At 44.2% G+C, this 27,210-nt stretch overlaps 1 protein-coding gene across 4 annotated transcripts in view; it reads right to left on the bottom strand.

Annotated features, from left to right (window-relative positions):
• Positions 1-27,210, bottom strand: part of PPP1R16B (protein phosphatase 1 regulatory subunit 16B) — a 97,906-nt gene that overhangs the window by 55,160 nt on the left and 15,536 nt on the right. For 2 of the 4 annotated variants that reach the window (XM_037812315.1, XM_037812313.1), the window contains exon 2: positions 17,127-17,474. In XM_037812315.1, coding sequence (XP_037668243.1) covers positions 17,127-17,376 — 250 coding nt within the window. In that variant the 5' untranslated portion in view covers positions 17,377-17,474. Of the gene's footprint in view, positions 1-17,126; positions 17,475-19,765; positions 19,905-27,210 lie in introns of those variants that run through there. The other 2 variants (XM_037812314.1, XM_037812316.1) reach the window with 2 other exon arrangements.

The following is a 27,210-nucleotide window of genomic DNA, read 5'->3' as shown; positions in this document are numbered from 1 at the left end:
GGATGCAGCCCACTATGGTGGACAGAGAATGGGGTGGTGGGACCAGTTCTGTTTGTTGGTACATGGCATGGCTGTGCTGAACAATGCAATATTCTGAGCAGATTCTGGAAAATGCTTCTGTTTTCTAAACCCCAGCCTTCCTCCACAAGGTTCTTTGATGACTTTGGCTTGTGTGATGGTTGAGAGTTTTAGGGTTAGTGCATTTGAAGAGCCTCTGAGTTTCCCTTTTTTGAAAGAAATACTGTTTTCTACTCCATTAGAAAGGAAATAGTAGTCCCTAGAAGCCAAGCAAGAACAAGGCATACCAAAGATACCTCATCCGTCTTATCAACAGAGTGACTAGCCTGAGAAATGTCAAAGATTGGGAAATCTGTCTGGACTCCGATGAGCATTTGACAAGTCGCCCATCAAATCTACTTATGGATACCCTGAAGAAATGGTGGTTGGGTGTTACGGTGGTTTGAGTCTGGGGAGGTTCCAGGAGAGTTCCAGTTGGCTGAATCCCCCAAACCCCTCAGGATGGCACCACCTTGGCAATTAACAATGGTTGGCCAGTCCATCAAGAGGGACGTCTTCTACCAAGACTGGTCTCCTACTGTCCAAACTGCTGCATAAAACAACTCCAGTTTTACAAGAGAAAGAGAATTGCCTTGCATGCCAGAAATTCATTTAAGCATGGTCAGCTCATTTCATGTCTGTAGGAAGACCTGGCTGGAAAGGAGGTACATAATCATCATGTTTAATGGCATTACACCAAGATGGATTGAAGTCTCCTTCTTCCACAGATTGTCCTTAGCAACGGGATGGTAATCTTAAAGCTGTTGGTCACATTGTCCTTTCCCTTGGGCAGGGTTTAAATAGCATTGCTCATAAATGTTCTCCTAGTCTTTTTCTAGGCATCTGTTCTTGACCAGGCCCTCTTTATAATAATGCTATCCACTTTTAAGCATGTTCATACTTTGCTGTCTTCAATGTACTTTGCTAGAGTATGAACAACAGGACAGCAGGAGTCAGTCTATCTTATTCACGACTGAACCCCCAGGGCCCAGCCTGGTGCTATCCAGGCTGAGTCCCATGAATATCTGTGCTCAGATTTCTGCTCTGAGCCATTCTGTTTTGCTGTAATTTACCCTCAGCAAGAAATCTCTTTCCAAGTTTCTGTAGGAAAGGAAGGCTCTTTTTTTTTTGTAGCAAAGATTCTTGCTATTGTTCCCACATACCAACTGCAAACGACAGTACAGTTAAGCGGTTTCATTTCAGTTGAACAACTATCCCCAATGGCTAATGACTGACTTTGACATATTAACAGGAAAGGGGTTCCTAGGGGTGTGACCCAAGGCTCTGTCTTTGGCAATAATCTGTGCACCATTTTTTATCACGGACTTGGATAATGGTCTAAGACTGTGTTGTCAGGTACAGTAGTCTCTAGCCTAGCCACATTTGACTATTTAGATTCAAATTACTTTAAATTAAATAAATCAAACTTCAGTTCCTCAGCCATTTTGGCCCCATTTCAAGTGCTCAATAGCCACATGTGGCTAGCAGCTACTGTATGGGACAGCATATTTTCATCATCTCAAAAAGTTCTATTAGTCAATACTGTTCCGAAAGGCAAATGCTCATTGCATTTATGAATGACATGGAGTAGAACTTGTTGATGAATATTCTGAGGTAGACATATTCAATTCTGACTAGCCAGCATCTGATTTCTCTCCTTCTGGTAACAGCAATCCAATTCTCCTTAGGTACAATACATTCCCAAGTGTCAATCCATGTGTTTTGGGAAGAACTGACTACAGAGGTGGGCATATGACTCAGACTGGACCAATCACAGCTTTGCCTCCCCACTCCAGTCACTATGATTGGCTCAGAGACAGATATATAACCCAGCTTGGACAATGAGATTCAATTTGGGGACTTTTTGAATCTGGGACACTGTTGGGAAGAGAAATTCTTTCTATTGGGGTTTCCAAAAGTATAGAATATACACTTCAAGCCGCTGATAGTCATCTGTGCAGAGATTTTCCTGGATCCACATGTGCCAGAAGCTGTGATACCCTTAAACTCTTCTTCTACAGGAATCAATGGATTCTCTATTTTGCCTCTTAGTTTGAACTGGATTTCTGTCACTTGCAACCCAAAGTCCTAACTTATCACTCAAAAACCCAAAATTATTTGGGCAGGTGGATATTGGGCTCAAAACCCAACAAGAGTTAAAAATCAATGGTGTCTGCAGGAAGACTTCTGGGGTAGTGGTAATATTTGTCTCTTGATTTGTGTGGATGCTTTCAACAAATGAAAATGCAACAAATTACATCCTTTTCTGTGTGAAGAGTAAACTTCAACAAGTAGTTTTGTAAGACTCAATTGCAGAAGGACAGGATGGGAAAGATGTAGCTTTACTAATGTGAAATTGACTTGAGGATTTTAGTTTCTTATAAGCTTATTATGAGTCAACAGTGGATACCCCAAAAGTTGATGGAAACTTAGGCTGTGCTAATAGATGAACTCAACTAGGATGAGGAAGGTGACAGTTCCAATCACCCCAGGGTGAGCCAGATCACACTTTGGGAAGGATACAGAAAAAGTAGAGCATGTTCACAAATCTCAAAGCCACATCTCATGAAGGAATGGTAAAACGGTAAAAAAAGAATAGGAATAGTTAGCTTGGAGAGAAGAGATTATGGGTGAGGGGTTAGGATATGGAGAGAACTAGTACCCTCAGGTTCTATGAATCACTGGAATGTTCAGACAACCTTATCATTTACAAATAATGTTATTTTCTACATAGAAAACTATAAAAGAACCTATTGAAAAACAGACTAAGGAGGGTTTGGTAAAGTGGCTAGATATAATATTAATATACAACAACCAAAAGCCTCCCTGTACAAGAAAAAAAAAAAAAAGACTGCTACGGGGGAAAAATCACAGCTTTCCCAAAGGACATAAAAGAACACTTGTCCAATAGAGACAGTGTAACATTTGCCTGCTTGGAAAAACTCATTATGAAAAAGATGTCAGTTTTGCCCAAATTAATTTATTAGTTTTGTTTTTGTTTGTTTGTTTGTGTTGGCCTTGACTCTTTTTTTTTTTAATTGAGATTGTTCACATACCATACAATTATCCAAAGATCCAAAGTGTACAATCAATTGCCTCCAGTACCATTATACAGCTGTGCATCCATCAACACAATTTTTTTTCAATTTTTAGAACATTTTCATTACTCCAGAAAAGAAATAAAGACAAAAAAGGGAAACTCAAATCCTCCCATACCCCTAACCACCCCCCTCCATTGTTGACTCATAGTATTGGCATAGTACATTTGTTACTGTTGATGAAAGAATGTTAAAATACTACTAACTGTAGTACATTGTTTGCAATAGGTATATTTTTTCCCTACATACCTCTCTATTATTAACTTCTAGTTACAGTGTCATACATTTGTTCTAGTTCATGGAAGCGATTTCTAATATTTGTACAGTTAATCATGGACATTGTCCACCACAAGATTCACTGTTTCATACATTCCCATCTTTTGACCTCCAACTTTCCTTCTGGTGACATATATGACTCTGAGCTTCCCCTTTCCACCACATTCATGCACCATTCAGCACTGTTAGTTATTCATACAACATGCTACCATCACCTCTGTTCATTTCCAAACATTTAAGTTCAACCTAGTTGACCATTCTGCTCATAGTAAGCAACCACTCACCATTCTTTAGCCTCATTCTATCTCCTGGTAACCTGTATTTCATTTCTATGAGTTTACATATTATAATTAGTTCATATCAGTGAGACCCTGAAATATTTGTCCTTATGTGTCTGACTTATTTCCCTCAATATAGTGCCCTCAAGGTTTCTTCCTCAACCGATTTTTTTAAGATGGTTTTGTTCACACACCATACATTCCATCCTAAATAAACAATCGATGGTTCCCTGTATAATCACGTATTTACGTATTCACCACCCTCACCATTATCTATTTCTTCCACAAAGCAGGAGGAAGAGTCAAAGAAGGTAGAGAGACAAAAGAAAAAGAAAAAAGAAAAAAGAAAGAGGAAAAAAACAAACAAAAACAAACATGACAGCTAGGAAGCAACAAAAGGAAAGATAGCATTAAACACATTCCCCTCTCTTATGTCCCTCTCTTAAAGGCATTTAGCTTTGGTATATTGCCTTTGTTACATTAAAGGAAACATAATACAATGCTTCTGTTAACTACAGTCTCTAGTTTGCATTGATTGTATTTTTTCCCCAATACCACCCTATTTTTAACACCTTGCAAGGTTGACATTCATTTGTTCTCCCTCATGAAAATAACATATTTGTACATTTTATCACAATTCTTGAGCACTCTAGGTTTCACTGAGTTATACAGTCTCAGTCTTTATCATTCCTCTTTCCTTCTGGTGTCCCACATGTTCCTAACCTTCCTCTTTCAACCATACTCACAGTCATCTTTGTTCAGTGTACTTACATTGCTGTGCTACCATCACCCAAAATTGTGTTCCAAACCTCTCACTTCTGTTTTTTTCCTATCTGTCTGTAGTGTTCCCTTTAGTATTTCCTGTAGAGCAGGTATCTTGTTCACAAACTCTGTCATTGTCTGTTTGTCAGAGAATATTTTAAACTCTCCCTCATATTTGAAGGACAGTTTTGCCGGATATAGGATTCTTGGTTGGTGGTTTTTCTCTTCCAGTATCTTAAATATATCACACCACTTCCTTCTTGCCTCCATGGTTTCTGCTGAGAAATCCACACATAGTCTTTTCAAGCTTCATTTGTATGTGATGGATCACTTTTCTCTTGCTGCTTTCAGGATTCTCTTTGTCTTTGATGTTTGATATGATTATTAAGTGTCTTGATGTAGGCCTATTCAGATCTATTCTGTTTGGGGTACGCTGCACTTCTTGGATCTGTAATTTTGTGTCTTTCAAAAGAGATGGGAAATTTTCATTGATTATTTCCTCTATTATTGCTTCTGCCCCTTTTCCCTTCTCTTCTCCTTTGGGACACCCATGACATGTACATTCATGTGTTTCATGTTGTTATTCAATTCCCTGAGACATTGCTCATATTTTTCCATTTTTTTCTCTATCTGTTCTTTTGTGTGTAGGATTCCAGGTGTCTTGTTCTCCGGTTCCTGAGTGTTTTCTTCTGCCTCTTGAGATCTGCTGTTGTACGTCTTCATTGTGTTTTTCATCTCTTGTGTTGTGCCTTTCATTTCCATAGATTCTGCCAGTTGTTTTTTCAAACTTTTGATTTCTACCTTATGTTCACCCAGTGTTTTCTTTATAGACTTCATCTCTTTTGCCATATCTTCCCTAAACTTTTTGAATTGATTTAGAATTAGTTGTTTCAATTCCTGTATCTCAATTCCTGAAGTGTAAGTATGTTCCTTTGACTGGGCCATAACTTTGCTTTTCTCAGTGTAGGTTGTAGTTTTCTGTTGTCTAAGCATCTGGTTTCCTTGATTACCCCAATTAGGTTTTCCCAGACCAGAACGGGCTCAGGTCCCAGAAGGAGTAAATATTCAATATCAGGTTTCCCTGAAGTCGTGACTTAGGAGATTGACACACCCTGTGAGGCCTCAAGCTGCTATGCTTTTCCCAACCTTTCCAGCAGGTGGTGCCTGTCAGCCCGTAGCTCCTGACTGGTGTAAGGAGGTGTGGCCTCCTTAGTTTCTGTTTTGGCTGTTTTTCCCCAGGCTCTGGAGTCTGGTTCTGAATGGAAGGCGGGTAGTAGAGCTGGGCACCACCTCTTTCCTCTTAGGGAAGATATACCCTATAGGGAGTTTTCATTTGTATTGAATAGGTTCTTTGTCTCTCTGACTCTGCTATCTACACCCTTGTCTGGGTCAGGGTGCTGCAAACTGAAAATGGCTGAGGCTTTCTCCAGTGAGCCGCTCAGGCTGAGAGAGAGAAAAAGGGGCAGAAAGCCCCCCTTCAGGGCCAGTCCATGGCCCCCAGTTTTACCCATTGGCCAGAGACAGCACCCAGTCCTCTGGGCTCCCCCTCCAAAGACAGAGAAGTCCACTGGCTCTTCAAGATCAGTCATCACTAAAAGCCTCTGTCTGCTTGTGGGGATTTGCAGCTTGCATTGAGCAGTCCATGTTTGCCAATTAAAACCCTAGTTGGAGCTGGACTGAGGTATACTCACTTGTTCAGAGAGTTCTGCTCTCTATCACAGCAAGGCTTTGCATTTTGGGCGGCTGTGGGGGGAGGGGGCTCCCAGCTTGGGTCCACAGTTTCTACTCACAGATTCTGTGCTGCAATCTCAGGCATTCCTCCCAATCCAGGTTGGTGCACGATGTGTGGACAGTCACAGTTGTCCCCCAGCAGTTATTCTAGATGATTTTCTAGTTGTTCCTGATTGTTTATTAGTTGTTCCAGGGGGGACTAACTAACTTCCTCTCATCTCTGTGCTGCCATCTTCTTCTGTCTTGGCCTTGACTCTTAATTTATTGGGTTTTATAATACTAATCAATTTTGAGGAATTTAGTTTTGAGTTTTTATGGGGAAAACTTGACCAAATAGTCCTAAATGTTATGTGAATAGGTGAAAGCTATCAAGAACATTTTGAAAAAGAAGAACAATATGAGGAGGGATTTGTTCTCTCACAAATTAAGCCACAATATAATGCTACAAGCATCACAGTCTGTAAGTGACACAAAAACAGATTGTTAAAACAGAATAGACAGCTTGGAAAATGAATCTTCTTCATGGATGAGACTTTAGAGTATGAGGGTGGCATCGCAAACTCATGGGGAAGGGAAGGATGGTGGGACAATTAGAAACAAAATAGAGATAATAGGTTTTCACTTATTACCTTACATTAAAATGAATTCCAGATGGATTACTTATTTAATTTACTTAAATAAGGCCATGAAAACCTAGGAGAAAATATAGGTTAATATACATCTTCCACACTGCTAGATAAGAAAACACTTTAGAGTAAGGGTCAGCAAACTTTTTCCGTAAAGGACCAGATAGTAAATATTTTCAGCTTTGCAGGCCATGTGTTTCTGCTGCTACAACTACTGTGGTTGTAGCAAGAAAGCAGCCACAGACATATATGAATGGATGTGGCTGTGTTCCAATAAAACTTTATTTACAAAAACAGGTGGTGGGCAGATTTGGCCTGTAAACCTTAGTTTTCTAACCCCTGTTTTAGAGAAACAAAAGCAAACAACAAAGTAATGGGAAAAAAAGAAAATATCATTAAGTTTGACTACATAAACATTAAGAATTCCAAGGCATTTAAAAAAAAAACTCTACTATGAACAAAATATCAAAGCAAATACACCCACACCCACGCAAACACAATGCACACACAGCTGCAGAAAATATTTTCATCATACATGACAACAAAAGGTTGAAATCTCTCCCTCCATTTTTATTCTCTCTCTGTTCTTTTCCCTCTCTCTTTCTCTCACACACAAGCACACACACACACGATCACTGAAATCAATAGGAAAAAGGAACCTACGAATAGAAAACATGGACAAAAAATAGACAAGTCAGAGAGAGATATGACCTACCAGTAAACTTATGAGTAAGCATTCAATTTTTTTTTTTTTTTTGGCTTTTATAAAGGGGTTTATTTGGTTACACAGTTACAGTTTTAAGGCCATAAAGTGTCCAAGGTAACACATCAACAATAGGGTACCTTCACTGGAGGATGGCCAATAGCGTCCAGAAAACCTCTGTTAACTGGGAAGGCACATGGCTGGCGTCTGCTCCGGAGTTCTGGTTTCAAAATGGCTTTCTCCCAGGATGTTCCTCTCTAGGCTGCAGCTTCTCTCCAAACTGTCACTCTCAGCTGCTCTTGGGGCATTTGTCCTCTCTTAGCTTCTCCAGAGCACAAGTCTGCTTTCAAAGGCTGTCTTCAAACTGTCTCTCATCTGCAGTTACTCTCTCAGCTTCTATGCATTCTTCAAAGTGTCCCTCTTGGCTGTAGCATTCAATCTTATTAACAGGTAAATGATATGCAAATTAAGACAATGGGACTATTTTCCATATACCAGATATATCAGTTTTCAGTGGTATCATCCAGCACTGACATGGAAGGCAATGGTAAGGCGGGCCTAGGGGTGCACACTGCTGCTGAGGGTATAAACTAACACACCCTTTCTGGTAACCAAATTAGCAGTTTGTATCCAAACCCTGTAGAGATTTATATCCTCAAATCCAATGAACCTCTAGGCCTCTACCCTAAGTAAACAATCAAAACCGCAGTCAAATGTTTTTATTTGATCATTTATTCAAAGACATTCACCATGGAATAATTTATAGTAGCACAACTTGGCAACAACTTCAAAACCCAGTAATAGGGGAGTGGTCACATAAATTCTGGTACATACAGATAGTGGCATATGACGCTCTTTTCCAAAGACTATATAAAGATAAGATAAAGTATTTAACCTCTCAGCAGCTGACAGTCTTTCCTTCTACAAACCACACATTCCTGGTTTTCTTTCTACCACCTTGGGAGATGGTCTCCTCTGCCATCATCCTCTTGGCTCAACAACTAACTATTGGAGTGTTCCAGGGCTTTCCGTTGGGCCACCTTTTGGCTCTACCTACCCTTGCTTCCTACATGATCTCATACAGTCTTTGGCATTAAACAGACTGCTTTTATATGCTGAAAATCCCAAATTTTTATATCCACCCATGCCATCTCCCCCGAGCTCCAGACATACATATTCACCTGCCTCCCGAAGATGATGTCGAAAAGGCATATCATCATTCTCTCCAAATCTCTCCTACCCTAACCTCCCCAATCTCAAAATTTGTCATCACCATCCACCTATGTGCTCCAGCCCAAAACCCTCCAGTCATCACGAGTCCTTCCCTGTTGGCTCTTCCTCCTCACTTCTCCATCTGCACTGCCAACACCGCAGACTCCCACCTAGGCTACTGCACTAGCTTCTTACGAGGCCTCCCTGCTCCCACTTGTGTTCCTGACTGTCTATTTTCCACTCAGTAGCCAGGATAAGCTTTTCAAAATGTGTATCTCATCTTACGATACCCTTCTTGAAACCCATCAGAGGCTTTTCATTCCAATCAGATTAAATTTACACTTCTTTGTGCAGCCCTCAAAGGTTAGCATGATCTCTACCTCCCACCCACCATCTTCTTTCTATCCTCCAGCACATCTAGCTCATTTCCATCACAAGCCCCTTACACATTTCTCCAAATTTTCTGGTGGCTGTCTCTTTCTCCACATTCAGGGCTCAGCTCAAGTCACCTCCTCAGGCATGCTCTCTCTGATCACCCCCAGTTGCTTTCCACCCCCAGTCCTTCTTTACACCATCCCTTTGTTTATGTTCTTCAAAGCACATAAATGTCTGATTTTGTTGAATTGACAAGTGAATTTTATTATAATAGTCGTTTGCTTTTCTTTTTTAAATATACACAAACTCACTTTGCATTTGTGCGTAGATACAAAGAAACGCAGACAACTGGGTTGGGTATTACCATCTGCCCCTCCAGTTCCTCCCTTCTCCCTGCCTGGAGAAGCCAACCCACTTGGACTACATCAAAGACATCCTTACACTCTGCTTTCTCGTTGGGTCTCGTAATGGGAAGCATCAAAGACTGGAGGTCAGGAGGAGCATGAGGTAGAAGTCACAGCTCCTGCCTGCCCTCTCCAAGCTCTCAAAGACTTGCCTTCCTGTTCCCTTCAGACCTAGAGGTGGTAATAGCTCCCCAGCTTTGCTTATCCCAGGGTAGTGCACCATTCCTTGGTTCTCTTAAACCAGCAGTTCTCACAGTGTGGTTCTCAAGTCTCCTTCAAGGAATCATAATAATATAAAATAATAGTTATCTGCCTTTTCCACTGTGGCAACATCTGCACTGACGGTGCAAAAGCAATGGTGGATAAAGCTGCTGTCACCTTGGCAGAACCAATGCAGTGGCACTAACTGCACTTATGGTCACTGTGTCCTTCACTGCTTTGCATGTGCAATGAAAAAAAAAAAAAAATCAATGCCAGTTTCACTTAAAAGTGCCCCTAATGAAGCAGTAAAATGTATTTACTTTATTAAATCTCAACCCTCCAGTATGCATCTTTTTAATATTCTGTGTGACAAAATGAGAAAGCATGCATGAAGTGTGCTCAGTGTCACAATCTGCATCACCCCTGCCATTGTTTAAGTTGTGCGCTCAGCTAACCCCTTCTTTCATAGTTCACCATTTTTACTCAAAGAATGACTAACAAACAATGGTTATTCAGACTTGAGCATTTAGCACACATTTTCTCTAAAAAGAACAAAAGGACCCTCTCAGAACTGGCAGTATTTGTTGCTAATGATACAATTTGAGCTTTCACATGAAAATTAGAATTTTGGAAAACTTGTTTCTGCACCATGAACTTACAGCTTCCCCAGTGGTTGAAGACTTTTCTGGTGATATTGGTGATGAAATTACAATTATTTTTTATATTGTATAAGGAAATATATCAACATTTGGAAGATCTGCATAACTTTGGGAACCAGATTTTTCCAAAAGACTAATATATGCTGTTAAAAAATCACACACAGGTAAAAGTCATTCAAAATGCAAGACAACAATGGACTTTAACGTAACAGAGTAAAAAAAAAAGTTAAAATTATATATATTTTCGGATTCCACATGGCAATTAACCTTTAATGAACTAATACCTATTGAGATTGGATGGGGTATCAAAGAATATCTAATCATCTGAAAAGGCGATTAAAATATTGCTCCCTTTTCCAACTATATGTCTGTATGAGATAAGATTTCCTTCATTTAATTCAGTCAAAATAACATCACAATAGACTCAATGCAGAAGCAGATATGAGAATCCAGCTGTCTTCTATTAAGCCAGGCTTTACAAAGACTTACAAAATAATAAAATAATGCTGCTCTCTTTGCTATTTTTTTATTTTAGAAAGGAGGGTAATTTTTAATATTTATTTTAATGTGTGTGGTGGTTTCAGAACATGTCCTCAAATTCTTTGTTGCTCCTCCCTTCGAGAGGTGGAGCTTCCTTCCCCTTCCGGTGGGTATGGGCGGGACTCAAGGAATCACTTCTCATGAACAGAATATGGCCCTGTTTATGGTATGGGACGTCCAAGGGTTGCTCATAAAAGGCACTGGAGTTTCCTCCTTGCTCTCTCTCAGATCACCTGCTCTGAAGGAAGCCAGCTGCCTGTTATAAGGACACTCAAGCAGCCCAGTGGAGAGACTCACAGGCGAGGAACTGAGGCCTCCCGCCAACAGCCCGTGGGGTGCCATCTTGGAAGTGGGTCCTCCAGCCCGGGTCTAACCTTCCGGAAGATTCTGGACTAGCAGCAACCAGCTGAGCCATTCCTGGATTCCTGACCCATAGAAATCAGGTGGGATAGTAAATGCTTATTGTTTTAAGCTGCCAAGGTTTGAACTAATCTGCCATGCAGCAACAGATAACTAGTACGACAGGTGATGGGTTTATTGTTTTTAAGTGAATAAATATTTATTTATATTAATTTCTAATATGGTAAATATTGATAATTATAACCCAATTAAACACAAGCTCATAAGGTTTCTCAGTTTTATTTAAGAGTACAAAAGCATTCTGAGACCAACAAGTTTGCGAACCACTGTCCTAAATCCTTTGTAAATTGCCACTTTATTAAAGTCCCCTCAAAATACTTGTTTGAGAGCGCTATTTGTTTCCTACCTAGACTCTGAGTGATATAACAATACCAAAATATTATCAATGGTTGTTGCTGTTCATCGGGAGTGTGGGTGATTTTATTCTTTTACTTTCTGCTTAATGCTTCTGTTCTTCAGTGCTTTAAAATGTTTCTACAACAAAGATGCACTATTTTTATAATTAGAAGAAATTTCCCTTTTCAAAATCATCAAAAGTGAAAGTCAGAACTGTGTTTCACTTAGATGAGCCAGTGGTTTGTGCTGTGTCCTGTGAGCCCAGGTGTCTGCCGAGGCACCGCAAGGCTCAGGGAGAGGTTTTGGGGGGAGGCGAGTGAACGAGGGCCCAGCACCCCCAGCCCACCTTAGCTAGGACAGCTCTTTGATCTGTTTTACATACTGGTTTCTGTTTGTTATATTTAAAGAAAAGGTTCCACTGCTTTAAAAAATTAAAAAAAGTTTGAAAACCTTTACCATGGGAACATCTAGAGAGGTCAATTTAGACCACAGAGGAATCACAAAAAAGTTTTTGAATGTGAATGAGGTTTCCATGAAGAGAACCTCACACATTCTAAGAGAAGAACAGAAGGTCTGACAGGGTCACTTGGCCTCAGTTGTTCCAGGGGAAGCCAACCTGACATAGCCTTGGAAAGAAGGGATGAAGGGCTTTTGCAGGAGTCCCCAAAACCAAGGGCCCAAGAGGCCAGCAAGAAAACCAGGACCCACAAGGCCCAAAGAAACACAAATCAGAACCACAGGTGAGTGGTTCTCCTGATTTTCTACGGAAAGGCAAGCACAGGAGGTGCCAGCACAGCTTGGTAGTTCAAAGTGCGGGCTCTGAGGTCAGCCGGTCCTGGTTCGCATCCTTAGCCTGACACTTAAAACTTGTGAGACCTAGGCAAGCAGTGCGGCCTCTCTGGGCTCCAATTTCCTCATTAATAAAATGGGGTTTGGGAATGTAAAATGGTGCATGCTTTTTGGAAAACATTTTAGCAGTTTCTTAAAAAGTTAGACATAAATTTACCATATGATCCAGCAATTCTACTTCTAAATAACTATCCCAGAGAAATGAAAACATATGTCCACACAGAGACTTGCGCACAAATGTTCTTGAAAGGATTATTCATAATAACTAAAAAGTAGAAACAATTCTAACATTCATCAACTGGCAACTCCATGCAATGGCATATACAGGGAAATGGAAAGAATGAAGGACTGACAGATGCGACAACTGGATGCACCCCAAAAGCCTCATGCGACATCAAAGAAGCCAGTCACAAAAGGTCACCTGTGGCATGGTGCCATGTGTATAAAATGACCCCAAAAGACAAACCTAGAGGCCGAAGTAGACTAGTGGTTGTTTGGGAGTGGAGGGGGGAAGGCGGTGTGTGAGTGCTAGTAGGTACAGGATTTCTTTTGGGAGTGATAGAAATGCTCTAAAACTGGATTGTCATGATGTTTTCATGACACTGAAAATTTACTAAAAATCATTGAACTGTACACTTAAAATGGGCAAGGTTTATGATATATATATTAAACCTCAATAAAGCTATTTTTTAAATCGGGGCTTGAATCTCTACCTCAGAGGGCTGCTGTGAGGATTCACTGAGAAAAAGCATGTAAAGCAAGCTGCCTGGCACAGAGCAAGCACTCAGTAAATAATCATAATAGATAATAATAATAGATTATGTAAATATGGAATCATAGATAACGTAGAGTAACAACTTTTATCACTTCCATAGAGTTTAACATACCACTTCAACATTTAGCAACTTAGTTTAGCCCCCCAGCAACTTCAGGAGGCAGGTATATTATCATCATTCTCATTTTTGCAGATGGGGAGACCACGGCACTGAGAAGTTCAGTAATTTTCCAAGGGTGCACAGCCAGTAAACGGTAGAGCTGGGCTTTGAACCCTGGAGGACTGGTTCCAGAATCCATGCTCCTAGCTATGAACACCACACTGCCTCTCTGCAAACATCAGGCAGGTGTTGAGTTACTGCTTGAACTAGTAACGGTTCCAGGGGGGTACAGAATAGGTTCCTAGACAGCTTCCCGGAGGAGGTCACAATGGAGCAAACTCCTGAAGGAGTATAAAGTTAGTCAGGAAAAAGCATTCCAGACAGAGGGAGCTAACTGTATGCGCCATGGTGGGGAGGTAAGAGGTCACAGGGCACAATGAAAGAGCATCAAGGACTGGAGTTGGAGTTAGCTGAGCCCGGGGTGATGTTGGGCAGTGGGAGCAGTGAGTGAAGCTCAGGCAGGTTCAAGGTCAAAGAAGGTCACTGAGGCTGAGCATTAGCCTGAGAGTGATGGGGAGCCAGAGAAGGAAATGCAGTGAGTTCCCCAGAGCTGCCTTTCTCTGGAAACGACTCACATTCCCCAGGCAGGTGGGGAGGTGGGGTGAGGGACTGACTCAGCGCCACTGTGAGCCGCCCCACGCTCCTATCCCGCTGTGAGCAAACGCCCTGCAGCCTCCCAAACACCAGCTCTCGAGCAAGCAGAAGCCGTTCCCAGCCATCTGGGAGCAGCCGGCTCTGTCATGCTGCCAAGAAGCTGAGTGCAGCCTGCAAGATGGCGGGCAGGCTGATGGCAGCCTCACACTCAACCCCCCCCGAAACCCAGCCACCTGTGGGCCACCCAGGGCAACTCCTCGCCCCACCCCACAGCCTGCCACAGAGCACAGGGCTCTGGCCCCTCCACTCTCACCTGGTGTCCCTAGGTCCAAGGGTCCCAACTCTTCTCTCATGCAAATTTAATACATATATCATTCTATCCAGCTCTTTCATTTTTCCACATCTGTTCTGGATAAAAATGTGCATTTGTGCCCAAAAGGCTCACTGAGGCAAAAGCAAAAATACGGAAAAACCTACATGCCCATCAAAAACAGTTCGGAACACTCCAGTGAATTCCTACTACAGAACGCCATGCAACAGTTAAAAAGAATGACACAGAGCTATCATTCTGCATGTAGATAGGCATGGATATTCTCCAAGATCTATTGGTGGTGTCAAAAAGAAAACTGCAGAAGAATGCATCTATGATGTCATCACTTGGGTAAAAATTTAAAGAAAACAAATGAGAAGAAACAAAGAAAAAGAAAAAGAGAGAGAGAAAAAAAAGATAGAAACCTGGCTCTAGGTCTCTCCAAGTGTGTAGGTAAATGAGAAAAATGCCTGGAAGGAAACACATCAAACCAACACCATAAAAATCCCTGAAGGAAGGAAGGAAGGTGGGGTGAGGAGGGACTCTATACTCTGTACACTTCTGTGTTGTTCTATTTTTCATTGTGTTGTTCTTTGTGTATTATTTGGATTCTTAAAAAGATTAAACAAAATCTGTTTATAGATAGATACATAGGTAGGTAGGTAGGTAGGTAGATAGATAAAGTGTGTGAAAATTATAGATAGATAGATACATAAAGTGTGTGAAAATTATCACCATACTGGTGCAGGGTCGAGGGTAACTTTCCAAAGAGCTGTCACAGCCAGGATCATGTATAAGTCTTGCCACACTCCCTTGAGGGCAAACATCCAAAATCCCATTTTACAGATTAAGACACTGGACCCAGAAGGTGAAACAAGGTGCTCAAGGTCACATGGCAGGGCTGAGGGGCCATTGGTCCTTGGACTCCAAGTGCTCTTTCTAACAAGTACATGACACACATCAACAGGTGGGACCTGGGCAGGGGGCTGGAGGGAAGGCCCCAGCCCCAGGTGGATGAATCTGAAGCAGCACAGCCAGCTCAGAGCCTCAGGGAGGGGAAACAGGGCGTTGTCAGGAAAGAAGGGAGTAAAAGATTATGGTAAAAGAAGAGCTGATGAATTGCCGCCCCCGACAAAAATTAGACATCATGATGTGCCACCCCCAGAGTGGGATGGGGCTGCCACGTCACTTGGCAAATCACACGTGGGAAGGAGCCTCACAGGGCCATGTCCCCTGAACCTGAGATTTCTTGCCTCTTTGTGGGGGCTGCTCACCCCAGGCTCTAGGCTGAGCCGTTTCCAGCTCAGTGGTCATGGAGATGCCTCTCTACTCGTTTCTCTGTAGCCAGGAGAGAAATGGAATTGTGCTCCCAAGAGGGTTATAGAACCTGAACAGCAACATGCATAAACCCAACACCCTCTCGTGCTGTGAGTGCTACCACCCCTAGTTCTTTTATTGACTGCTTTAGCATCAGGTATCTAGAGGGTGTGTGGAGGCAGGAGGCCAGAGGGACCCTGGAGACATAGCTAGGCCCCATTAGGGACAGTCGGAAAGGACTGGCATGTGCAGGGATGGAACACAGGCTGAAGAGGAGAATATGGGATGCATGCACAAACCTCAGCTGTGCAATGAGCAAGCGTAACCCCCTCAGAACATGCTTGGGGAAGTGGGCTTTGGCCAAATCATGGACCCTCCATTTATTCTCACAACGGGAGGCAAACCCAAAGGCCATGAGGACAGTGGCAAGAGTTCGGATCCTAGGGATTCTGATCCTGGCTCTGCCAACTTGGTCAAGTTCTAAACCTGACTCTCAGTTTCCCCATCTGAGTGTTATCATACATGCCTCTTGGGTATCACGATACCTGTATCATGGGATACATAACATAATATAATTAAATAAAATATAACGACTAGAGGGTATCCATAAATCTGGTAACAGATTGTGTGTGTATACGTGTTTATACTTTTCCTTCATTCTCTTCATCCACTGATAATGTCCTCAACAACATATTATATATTTGTCTATGTTTCCAGAGTTTATGGACACCTGATAATATAAATGTAATGAAATAAAATATAGCAACAATATAATAATCACATACTATGAGGGACTATGTCCATGAACTTCACAGATATTATCTAACTTAAAGTTTGTAGCAAGCCCTTGAGGTGGATACTATTATTATACCCATTTCACAGATGTGGAAGGTAAGGCATGGGAGCCAAAGTGATGTGCCTACTCCAGGGTCACATAGGGAGTAACTGGCAAAGCCAGTGTGAGACCCAGGTAGACCTTAGAGCCTCTGCCTTAACCAACCCTCCATACCATGAGGTCTGCAGTGAGCAGCTCACACAGAGCACCATGCACCGGGCTGGCACAGAGGAGGGGCTTAAGAAAGCTACAACCTCCGAGTGCTGAGCTCTGGGAGGGGAGAAACCATATATCTGACTAGGGCACCACTCCATCCCCGCATCCAGAACACTAATGAGCACATTGTCCGTTTTCAGTAAATGTTTACAGCAGGGAAGGAAAATTATTATAGCATCCATTAGCCAAAAGCTAGGATTCTTGCTTCCAAAATACATCTAGGACGAATGCAGAGCCTTCCCAGGGCCGTCCGGTTCCTAAGGCGCGGGGCTGCCCAGGCCTGGGGGAGGGTCTGCGGCCCCACCCGGCAGCGCCTGGGGTCCGAACCCGGAGCCGGAAGGCGCCCGAGGCCGAGGCTGCGGCCCAGCGCGGAAGGAGCGGACGGGGCCTACCTTCCTCGGCGTCGTTCCTCAGGGAGGCCTCCAGCAGGGCCACGCTGGCCTCGAAGGACACCTTCTTGCGGCGGCCGCCCGTGCTGCGCTTCCGCTCATGCTTGCGCTTGCGGTGCTGCAAGTCCTGCTCGTACTGGGCCCACTTCTTCAGCTGCTGCGCGCGGCGCTTCTGGGCGGCCCGCAGCCGCTCCAGCGTCGGCACCTTCTCCAGCAGCTGCAGCTCCGTCAGCAGGTCCACGTGGCTGGCCATGGCCGCCGCCTCCCCACGCCCGGGCCGGGGCTAGCACGGGGCGCCGGGGGCCGGGGGCGCGCGGGGGCTCCTGAGGGCCTGGGGCCTCATGGTGGGGCCTGCAGCGGCGAGAGAACAGGTGGAAATGTTTGTCAGGACGGGGAACTCGGCTCTCCTTATGTCACCCCACCCCAGGTTCAGAACCCTTCTGAGGCTTCCCATGGCTCCTAGAACAAAAGCGCAAATCCTTACTGTAGCGCCCAGTGCAGCTTCCAGTAGCTACATGCAGCTACTCAAATTTAAATTAAAATTAAATAAAATTAAAAATTGAAGTCCTCAGTGGCACTAACCACATTTGAAGTGCACAAGAGGCAGGAACGTCTAGTGTCTACCATATGGGACAGCTACAGATACAGAACATCTCCGTCAGCGCAGAGAACGCCATCGGACAGTGCTGTTTATCTGCCTCTCCATCCACAGCAGCCTTAACATGAACTCGTCCTTCCTGCTTTCTTATATAAAGCCAGTGGATTTTAAGGATTTTGGAATGTGGGTGCTGGAACCAGAAGGGACACAGGCAGGCTTAGACTATGATGGGGAAGTGGGCGGGCTGCAGAGCTAGATAGGCTGGGGACAGAAGAACGTCTGTCACCAAGAAGTTAGGATTTAAGGAGTGATCATGATTACTGAATCATCATATAGACATTCTTTTTTACTTTCTGGTGTATTAGAGTAGACAGAGGGAAATACCTGAAGCCTGAACTGTAATCCAGCTACCTTGATCTCTGGTAATGACTGTATAGCCTTTATCTTGTGCCCTTGTGATTGTAAAAACCTTGTGACTAACCTTCACTTGTACCCATTTATCCAGTTTTTTACTTTAAAGCCTGAAGAAATCTGAAGACAGCCCCTAAATGTTTATTAATGAAGGGTCTTGGGTCAGCCCAGAACTCACCCACAGCAAGTCCAAAGTTATCTTGAAAACTGAAGCTGGATCTAACCAAATGGGTCCGCCTGACACGTGCAGTAGCTTAGACTTTAACCCACAAGTCACCTATACCTCATTATAATATTAAAAATCACGTCCATCATCATATTAAGGCCACCATTTTCTTACATACGTTCTGTGACTAAGCATGTAACCAATCTGCACATGCTCAATAATTAGATCACCTCTAATTACATCATCTGTGGCAACTGTACTCATTATTCTAAAACCTGCCCATCTTTTGATACTATGAAACTATCAGAATTATTGCAGTTCGAGGACACAGATTCTGGCCCGACAGGCCCTGTGTTCTCCTGCTTCACGCCTAGCAATAAAACTGTCTTTGAAACACCGGTGTCTCAGGAATTGGTCATTTGAGCGCATCAGGCAAAAGAATCCACAGCCTTGGTCTGGTAACACGTCCAAAAATGACCTCCTCAGAAATGTGAACACCAGACACTTCTGCTCAGGCTTCTTTGGTTCTGCTCATTATGGGATGCAAATTGTTCAGAAGATGGGAGGGGCAGGACTGGGAGGATAGCAGAGGATATAACGTACTTTCACAGTGGTTTCCAAGTTGGGGTTTGGGAACCCACCCTTTCAGAGGGTCCACAAGGTCAAAACTGTTTTCATAACATTACCATGTTACTAACTTTTCCACTCTCATCTCACAAGTATACAGTGATACCCAAAACTACATGACGTGTGACATCGCAACAGATTAAATATAGAAGCAGATATGAGAATCTAGCTGTCTCCTACTAAGTCAGACATTAAAGATATTTGAAAAATTTTTAAATAATGCCACTGTTTTCACTAAATACTCTTTTCCTTTTGGAAAATAGTTATTTCTTCCAAAAAATGTTACATGTTGTTATATGAATGTTATTTTATAACCTAACTTCATAAAAATATGTTACAGGTGTAATAACACAATGGGTTTAATTTTCCAGCATTAATTCTTAATATGGCAAATATTGATAAATATTATCCATGGAAACAAAAGCTCTTTGGGGTCCTCAATTTATGAGTAGACAGGAGTCATAAAACCAAAAAAGTTTAATAACTGCTGATCTACTGTGCCCTTGATAATCTTAGTTGAAGTTTTCCTCCATGGATGATCTTAAAATCATACCTCTCGCTCTCACCAATTCTTAGACAACATGATGTCAACAAAATTTCAGATTCTACAGACAACTGGTGACCCCCATGGGCTCGCAAATGTGGAAGGAAGGAGTTTGGAACAACCACTAATACTTCTCTAAACCTCATTTCCCCCACCTGCAAAACGTCCTATCCACCACCCGCTATTTTATTTACAGGGTGTCCAAGGAATAAAAAGAGCTGGCCAGAAGTTATAAGCTCACTAGCAAAAAGAGGCAATCTTGGAGGAGAAAGAACAAGAAAATGTAAATGCAGCACCTCTGGAGACCAACAGGCAAGGCTGGTGGAAACGAGGGTTGCAGGGTGGCAGAGAAAGGCTGGCACCGTCTCCATCTGTCCGGTGTGGAAACGCCTGCTCTCACAAGGAGATCAGGATATCCTCAGGCTTCGGGAAGTGACTGTTTATCTCCTGGGTCTCCTGTTTCTCCCCTGCCTCAGGGACGTCCCATCCTCAGGAGACAAAAGATGGGGGTTTGGCTTTAGCCCAGACCCTCGGGAGCTCTGGTCCAATCAGTTCTTCCTTTGGTCTCTTCCAGCTCTGGGACTGGAAGGTAAACCGCACGCAGGCAGGATGGGCTACGGGCTGGACTGGCAACGCTCACAGGGCAAAGGTCCCAGGGGTCCAAAGGGCCTGACCTCCAGCAGAAACATAAGCCAAGGGTGAGGCTCAGTGGAAACAAGCCAACCATCTTTGGTTGCCTTTTTGTTTTGTTTTGATTTTTATTTTGAATGCCTTGTAATACTTTTTTTTTTTATTAACTAAACGTTTTTAAATTTTGAGATAATTGTAGATTCATATGCAATTGTAAGAAGGGATCTCATGAACCCTTTACCTAGTTTCTTCCAATGGGAACTTCTTGTAAGTTACAGGACAGTATCATAAGCATGAAATTGACACTACAAAATTTAGAAAGATAATCCAGCCCAAGGTTATTTCCAGTAGTACAGGGACAAGGTTTAATATAACATGGCCTCATATGGAGAGCAAGTTGTATCCTTTCCCCTTGTTTTCAATCTTTTAGATTCTCTGCAGTGCTAACAGGGCTTTAACACCTTTCTAAGCAGGCCAGACACAGGGAAGGGGCCTCACCTGAGGCTCACAGCCTCCAACCTGCAGCGGCATCTAGGATAGAAGGGAGTAACATTGTTTTGTTTTCTGTGGATTTGTTTCCACAGTTACTGTTTATTTACGGTAGTGATATAAAACTTCCTTTTTAAGTAACTCATATTTCAGCCAAAACCTAGCAAATCTGTAGTAAAAAAAAAAAAGTAAATAATGATGGTATTTAATGCTGGTAAAAATTATGAGTGACTGACGTGGGAAACCCGTCACGTCACTGAGCCTCTTGACATCTTCTAAGAGAAGAGCTCGAATGAGTTCGTTATTTCATCTGACAAATATTTATTGGACACTTACCATATGCCAGGGCTGTGCTAAGGGCCAGGCACACAGCAGGGCAAAATACAGACCCGGTCCCTGCCCACTGGATGGATGACGAAACAGAGGCAGGAAGAAGGGGGTGATCTCTTCCAAGTCAGAAACTCTGAGCGGTCACTCGAACCCTGGTGTCATGACTCCCAGCTCCGTGCTCTCCCCACAGGCCCCAGAGTGGCAGGCCCCAGGCAGACAGAGGAACTTCCCACAGTGCCCTCTCCAGCTCAGGCAGCCTGCTGAGGGCAAAGGAATTAAGGGCAGTTGCCCAGTCCCTGGAGAAAGGTGAGGACAATGTCTCCCAGGGGCCATTAAAAGGGGACAGAGCACATTTTCTCTGACTTTGCTCTCCCTGCCGGCCCGTCCCCCCAGCCCCTCCGGGTTCCCTGAGCTGGAGCTGGGGCTCGAGGACAGCTCCCTCTTGACTGCTGGTTTCCAGGTGACCTAGTTTCCCCCAATAGACCCACACACCTCCTCCCACCCCGTCCGAGAAAACCCTGCTTGATCTAATTAAAGAATTGCCATGGTGCTGCCAACACAGCAACTGGGCGGCCCACAAAACAGGGCATTGGCCTGGATGCTGGGGCTGCCCTACGGAAGCCCTGGCTCCCCTAGGCTGCGGACTTGCCCCCTTGTAAGCCCTGGGCACACCTGACCACACTTCCAGAGAAAGCCCCAGATGGTGATGGGAAGACAGTCCAAACAGCCAGGCCCAGGAGAACAATGGTATCACTGACACTGAAAGGGGATCCCCAAGGAAGTTCTCATTTGGAGGAAAACCAGCTCCATGGGGACAAATTGAGCCCAGTGTATTGTGGGAATATCCAGGTGGACCATCCTGCAGCGAACTGGACACGTGGGACCACAAGTCCAAGGAGTGAGCAGGCTAGCAAAGCAGATGGTGAGACCATCCAGGAAGCACGTGTGATGCCAGAGGAGAAATAAGAGGCAGAGAAAATAGTACTTAATTTTTCCAACAAATGGCTATTTGAGGTCTGGATGGATGAACCAAATTAGCTCAGTTGCACAGCGAGAAGCCTAAGGCCCAGGCACTGGACCCCCAGTAAAGCAGGAACAGGCTGTTGGGGTGCCCTCACCTCTTCCCACAGAGCCATGACTCAGCCCCTAGCAGTCTGACAAAGTCTGACCTTGATTCTTCTCACACTATCCACCAACTCTCACCAGCCCTGGAGAAAGAGAGAGTCCGGAGTGTGTGCACAGCTGGGGAACAGGGCCTGGGGGATTGGGGATGGGGTGGGAGGGTTGGGGAAGGAAGGGCCTGGGTGGGTGGGAGGGGCCAGAGGGAGGTGTAGGATGTACCACAGAATCCCTCTCCACTCTCCCATGGAAAGAAGACTCTTTCATGGGAATGAATATGCCTCTGTGGAAACCAGAGGATAGGGATAGAAGGAGGAAGGAAGACGCGGCTTTGCTAGTGGTCTCTGTAGCAACCCCACCACCACCATTACCTCTCCGTGTCAGGCCCTGACCGGACAGAGCCTGTCAGCAATGGCCCACGCCCAGGCACAGCGACTGGCTGGGGAGTAGGCACATGTCCTAAACTGACAAAATCAGCATAAACGCCAGTTGCTGCTGAAAGCCTTCTTGCCACCACTCATGCAAGAACCTGGCCTTCGGGTGAAGCCAAAACTTGGAAGGCCGAGGAGAGAGACATGGTCTTCTAACTTAGGGGCCTCTGGACTTCCAGTTACCCAAGCCAGCAAAACCCCCTTTTTTATTATGTAAGCCAACTGAACTGGATTTTGTTACTTACAGCCAAAAGTGCCCTAACAGACCACAATGACACTCTTAGGGATGCAAAAATGTGGACACGGGAGAAAGTGTTTGCCTTTAACAAGATGAGTGGTCTCTTGCTGGGGTATATGACCAGATATCTCCACTTCCCCCTCCAATGGCCATTTATGGTCCTCCAGGCCCACGCTGAAGGCCAGTCTTGAGGGAAGGTGAGACGGCCAAAGCCCCACCCACTGAGACAGGAGAAGGGGACCCAGGCCCCTGGTGATTCCCCAATCTCTGGACTCGAGCCTAGTACCTTGAGAAAAACAACACGAAGGAAGGTGGATTCAAACTAAAGAGACTTTAAAACATGAGTCAGAAAGTGTTTCAAAGTTCACACTGTGAAAAGAAAATGTGAAGCTGGTTTTTTTTCCCTTGTTCTGCAGCTATTCTTCTCCACACAATATTGGCAGCAGTCTGGAGGAAGGCCGTAAGTGCTTTCCCCTCGTGCTTCCTGTACCATTGAGCACGAGGGAAAAAGGAAAACAAAACAAACAGCACCGGCTTTCCCTCCTCCTTGCAACTCCCGTGGGACCCACTTTCTCTCCTAAAGGATGCACACCCCCACCCTCCCACAACATACTTCTGTGAATAACAGTGTCATTTTTTCTCTGCATAAAGATGTCTTAATCATGAACGAAGTAACTGCTGGGGCCCTTCGTGTTCCCAATATCAGAATTAGAAATCAGCCTTGTCCGCTGGGCCCCATTCTCATGGGACCCTGTGGACTGACTGTCCAACCCCTGCCGGGGTGAACCTTCTAGACTTTGGGTACAGTCGTCATAGCCAGACATCCTGGTGTTACATCTACGGCAGCACTCAGGACCCCGCAAGCCTGCTCCTTAACTCTGCCTCTCCCCCTGGCTGTGCTCCCTCATTCAAACCTTCGAGTGGTGGCCCTGGGCTTGGCCTCGATTTGTCATTGTCCCCTGAAGTCCATTTTCTACAACCCAATTTCGCAGAACTTTGTGTGTCTGTGTAGAGAGGTGGGATTCAATAACCACAAGTTCAACAACAACAAAGAGTGAGCAGGTAGCTAATGCTTCTTGAGCTCTCTCAGGAAAAGAATCAACTCCAGTAACGGGATAACAATGGGCCTGTAGACTTCTGTCTGCACTGGCTGAGCCAGACTGGGAATATAGGACCAAGGCTTAGCAAAAGTTATGAGGCTCAGTTTTGTTCCAGGCCTCCAGAGGACAGAGTTGGGATCACTGACTGACACAGGCAACAGGAAGAAATGCAAAAGTGCCGTAACAGACCACAATGACACTCTTAGGGGTGTGCAAAAATGGGGACACAGGAGAAAGTGGTTGCCTTTAGCAAGATGAGTGGTCTCTTGTTGGGGTATATGACCAGATACCTCCACTGCCCCCTCCAATGAGGAGAAACTACCTAACGTTGATCAATTCAACAAAGCCCAGCCATGCCACGATGCTGAGGTCCCCACCACCAGGAGCTCCACAGCCACTCACGAGCCTATTGAGAGAGAAGGTCCATGTTGGGTGATCAGTGGGACTGGCCCAGGGAGCCCCAGTCCTGGCCTGGCCTGGCCAAAAGATCAGCTGTACTTGGATTAAGCACTCTAGCATGCAAATTTGCAGCCCAGAGTATGACAACCCCAGGCTAGACAGCCTGTAAGGGCCATTCCAAGTAGACACTGAAGCTGTTTTGGACTGGTTCTGCCTGTAAAGGGGAGGCAGTTTTCTCAGGCTCAGCTCCAAGAAAACTTCAAAAGAGGCCACAGCTCAAACAGGTGAAAGGAAAGCCGCGAACGTGTTGGCCTTCCACACTGAGCTTCTCCCCATGAACCTGAACCTACAAAGAGGCCCACACACTTGTGGGTAATGCCGGTGTGGAGAAACTGCAGGGGAGCAGGAACAAAGGGGACAAGGATGGGGGCACACACAAAGCTGACATGACGTCCACAGATGTGATGGTGCTAAACCCAGCAGCCAATCTTCTAAAGAAGCTTCGGTAATAGCTAAGCATGGGGAAACAGGAGTCAAATGACACATGTAGTTCCTCCAAGCTTGAGATGAGTGTGGTCCACCCCCTCCCTCTGCAGGAAGATAAAAACTCTCTTTGCAGCTGGAGGGATCATTTTCCAAGAGAGGCCACCTGTGGCCAAAGATCACCCTCCTGGGTTACACATGGATTAAACAGGATGACCGTTCACATTGGCTTGGCTTGGAATGGCCTCTGTCTCCTCTGCCTCCGTCTGTCAGCACTGACAACCTTGGACAAGCTTCTTCTATTGTGCCAACCCTTAGGTTGGTGGTGGCTGCTTGGAGCACTAAGAGGGGAGGGATGATGAGGCCACCAGGGACAGCAAGAGGAATGAGTGTGGTGGTCCATTAGCCACAGGTAAAGAGGTGGAGGTGGCTTCCTGCATCTGAGTACGCAACAATGTTCTACATCGTGCTTGCCTAAACCTGGATTACAACTCTTGCCTTTGCTTCGTGGTTCAAAACCTTCTTCTTGCACACAAACACCTAGAAAGTTTCCAGAATGGAAGCTCTCCTTAAACCCCATTATATTATCCATAAAACAATACAAACTCTCCGTGGCCTACATGATAGACAAGAACCAAGAATATCTGAGGTTCCAACAGGAATGCCTCCAATAACTTGCACCAAGGGGTGGAATGAAGGACTCTACTTGATCCCCTTAAGCTCACTGGGTCCAGGTATTAGGAAGCAGTGTTCTGAGCCAACTCCAGAAAGGATGGCAGCCCCTGCGGGAGACTGTCCCCTCTCCCCACCTGTCCCTGGAGTGCACGGAATAAGCATTCTGTTGGTAACTGGACCAGGCTGTTCTTGAAGGGGAGGAGCCAAGGCATTGCCGCCAGCCACACTGTTCTCTGTCCAGATCCCGGAACCAGTCTCTCGTCCATTCCCAGCATCTTAGGATCCACACCATCACCAATACAAAGCAGAGAGGGGACTGTGGTCTACTCCCTTATGAGACCCCTCTCCCCATTTCAGAAACCTCGAAAATATCCCTAGCATGCTGCCACCTCCCCTGAAATCAGTGGCATTCTTAGCCAGTTTACGAAGTAGCTCAGATGGGAATTTTCAAAAAGCTTTTCAAAAACAGGCACTCAAACAAGTATACATACAGGCATGTTCATAGCAGCACTAGTCACATTAGCCAAAAGGTGGAAACAGCCCAAACGTCCATCCATGGACAAGTGAATAATGGACCACAATTTGGTCTATCTATACAATGGAATACTATTCAGCTATAAAAAGGAATGAAGTAACAACACATGCTCCAATGTGGATGAACCTTGAAACTATTATGCTAAGTGAAAGAAGCCAGACACAAAAGGTCACATATTGTACGATTCTAGTTATATGAAACATTCAGAATAGATAAATCCACAGAGAACGCAGATTGTTGGCTGCCAGGGGTTGCGGAGAAGGGGGATGGGGAGCAACTGGGTAGTTAGTAAGGTGTTTTACTCTGGAGTGATGAAAAGGTATTGGAATTAGATAGAAGTAGTGGTTACACAACACAACATTGTGAATGTACTAAATGCCACTGAATTGTTCACTTTAAAATGGTTAATTTTATGTTATGTGAATTTCACCTCGATAAATTATTTTTTAAAGCTTTTCATATAGTTTGTTCTCTGAAGAATAAAGAAATAATTCCAAAAAATAAAAACCAGAGAGTTGGACTCCAAGAAGAAAGTCCTACTCTGGAGGAAGAAAGAATGAAGAGGGGCCGAGGTAATGCAGAGAATGGACACCAATTACCGCACAACCAGAAGGTGACGGAGCTGGGATTTGAAACCATGTTTGAACCCATAGCTCCAAGGCCTATGTACATAGAAAGAGCCACAAGTGCTTTAAAAGATCTTCCTCATGAAATGCAAGATTTCGGAAAATCCATGGTATCAGTGATCAGGGAAATAAGAAGACATTTTGGCTAAGAAACCAGACAGACCAATTTGTAATAGAACAAATAATTGCTGAAATCAGTACAGAACAAAATATATGCTTAATGAAACTAAAGGTAAGAATCAAAGAATCTATGAAATATGTAGATGAGATGAACCCAGAGATAAAGAATGCAAGGTAAAATGGCAGCTTCTGTTTATAGCACATTTTCCATGGGGCAAACTCTTTATGCGTAACATTTCTTGTAATCATTACACCAACTCTGCAATGTGGGTATTGTCCTCATGTCAAAGAAGAGAGAATTGAAACCCGTAACAGTTAAGGAACTTGTAAGCAGAGCTGACGTTGCAGGTGTTTGTGCCTGGCGTCTCTTCTGATTGGTTGGGTGTCAGTTTTGATTGGGCAATTCCTGTGCCGTAATAGTTAAGGATGTTTAATATCTCCCCTTGACAATAAAAAAAATAATAAAGTCAGACAAGCATGACTGATAGCAAGAAGAGGAGTCCTTGAGGGAGAATAAATGCAATATGCAGAGAGGGCATAAATGATTAAAGTCATAACTTCCCTTA

Source organism: Choloepus didactylus, chromosome 19, assembly GCF_015220235.1.
Source record: "Choloepus didactylus isolate mChoDid1 chromosome 19, mChoDid1.pri, whole genome shotgun sequence".
In the NCBI taxonomy this organism is placed as follows: domain Eukaryota; kingdom Metazoa; phylum Chordata; class Mammalia; order Pilosa; family Megalonychidae; genus Choloepus; species Choloepus didactylus.
The sequence above is the reverse complement of the archived record's forward strand: the minus strand, read 5'-3'. Positions and strand labels throughout refer to the sequence as shown.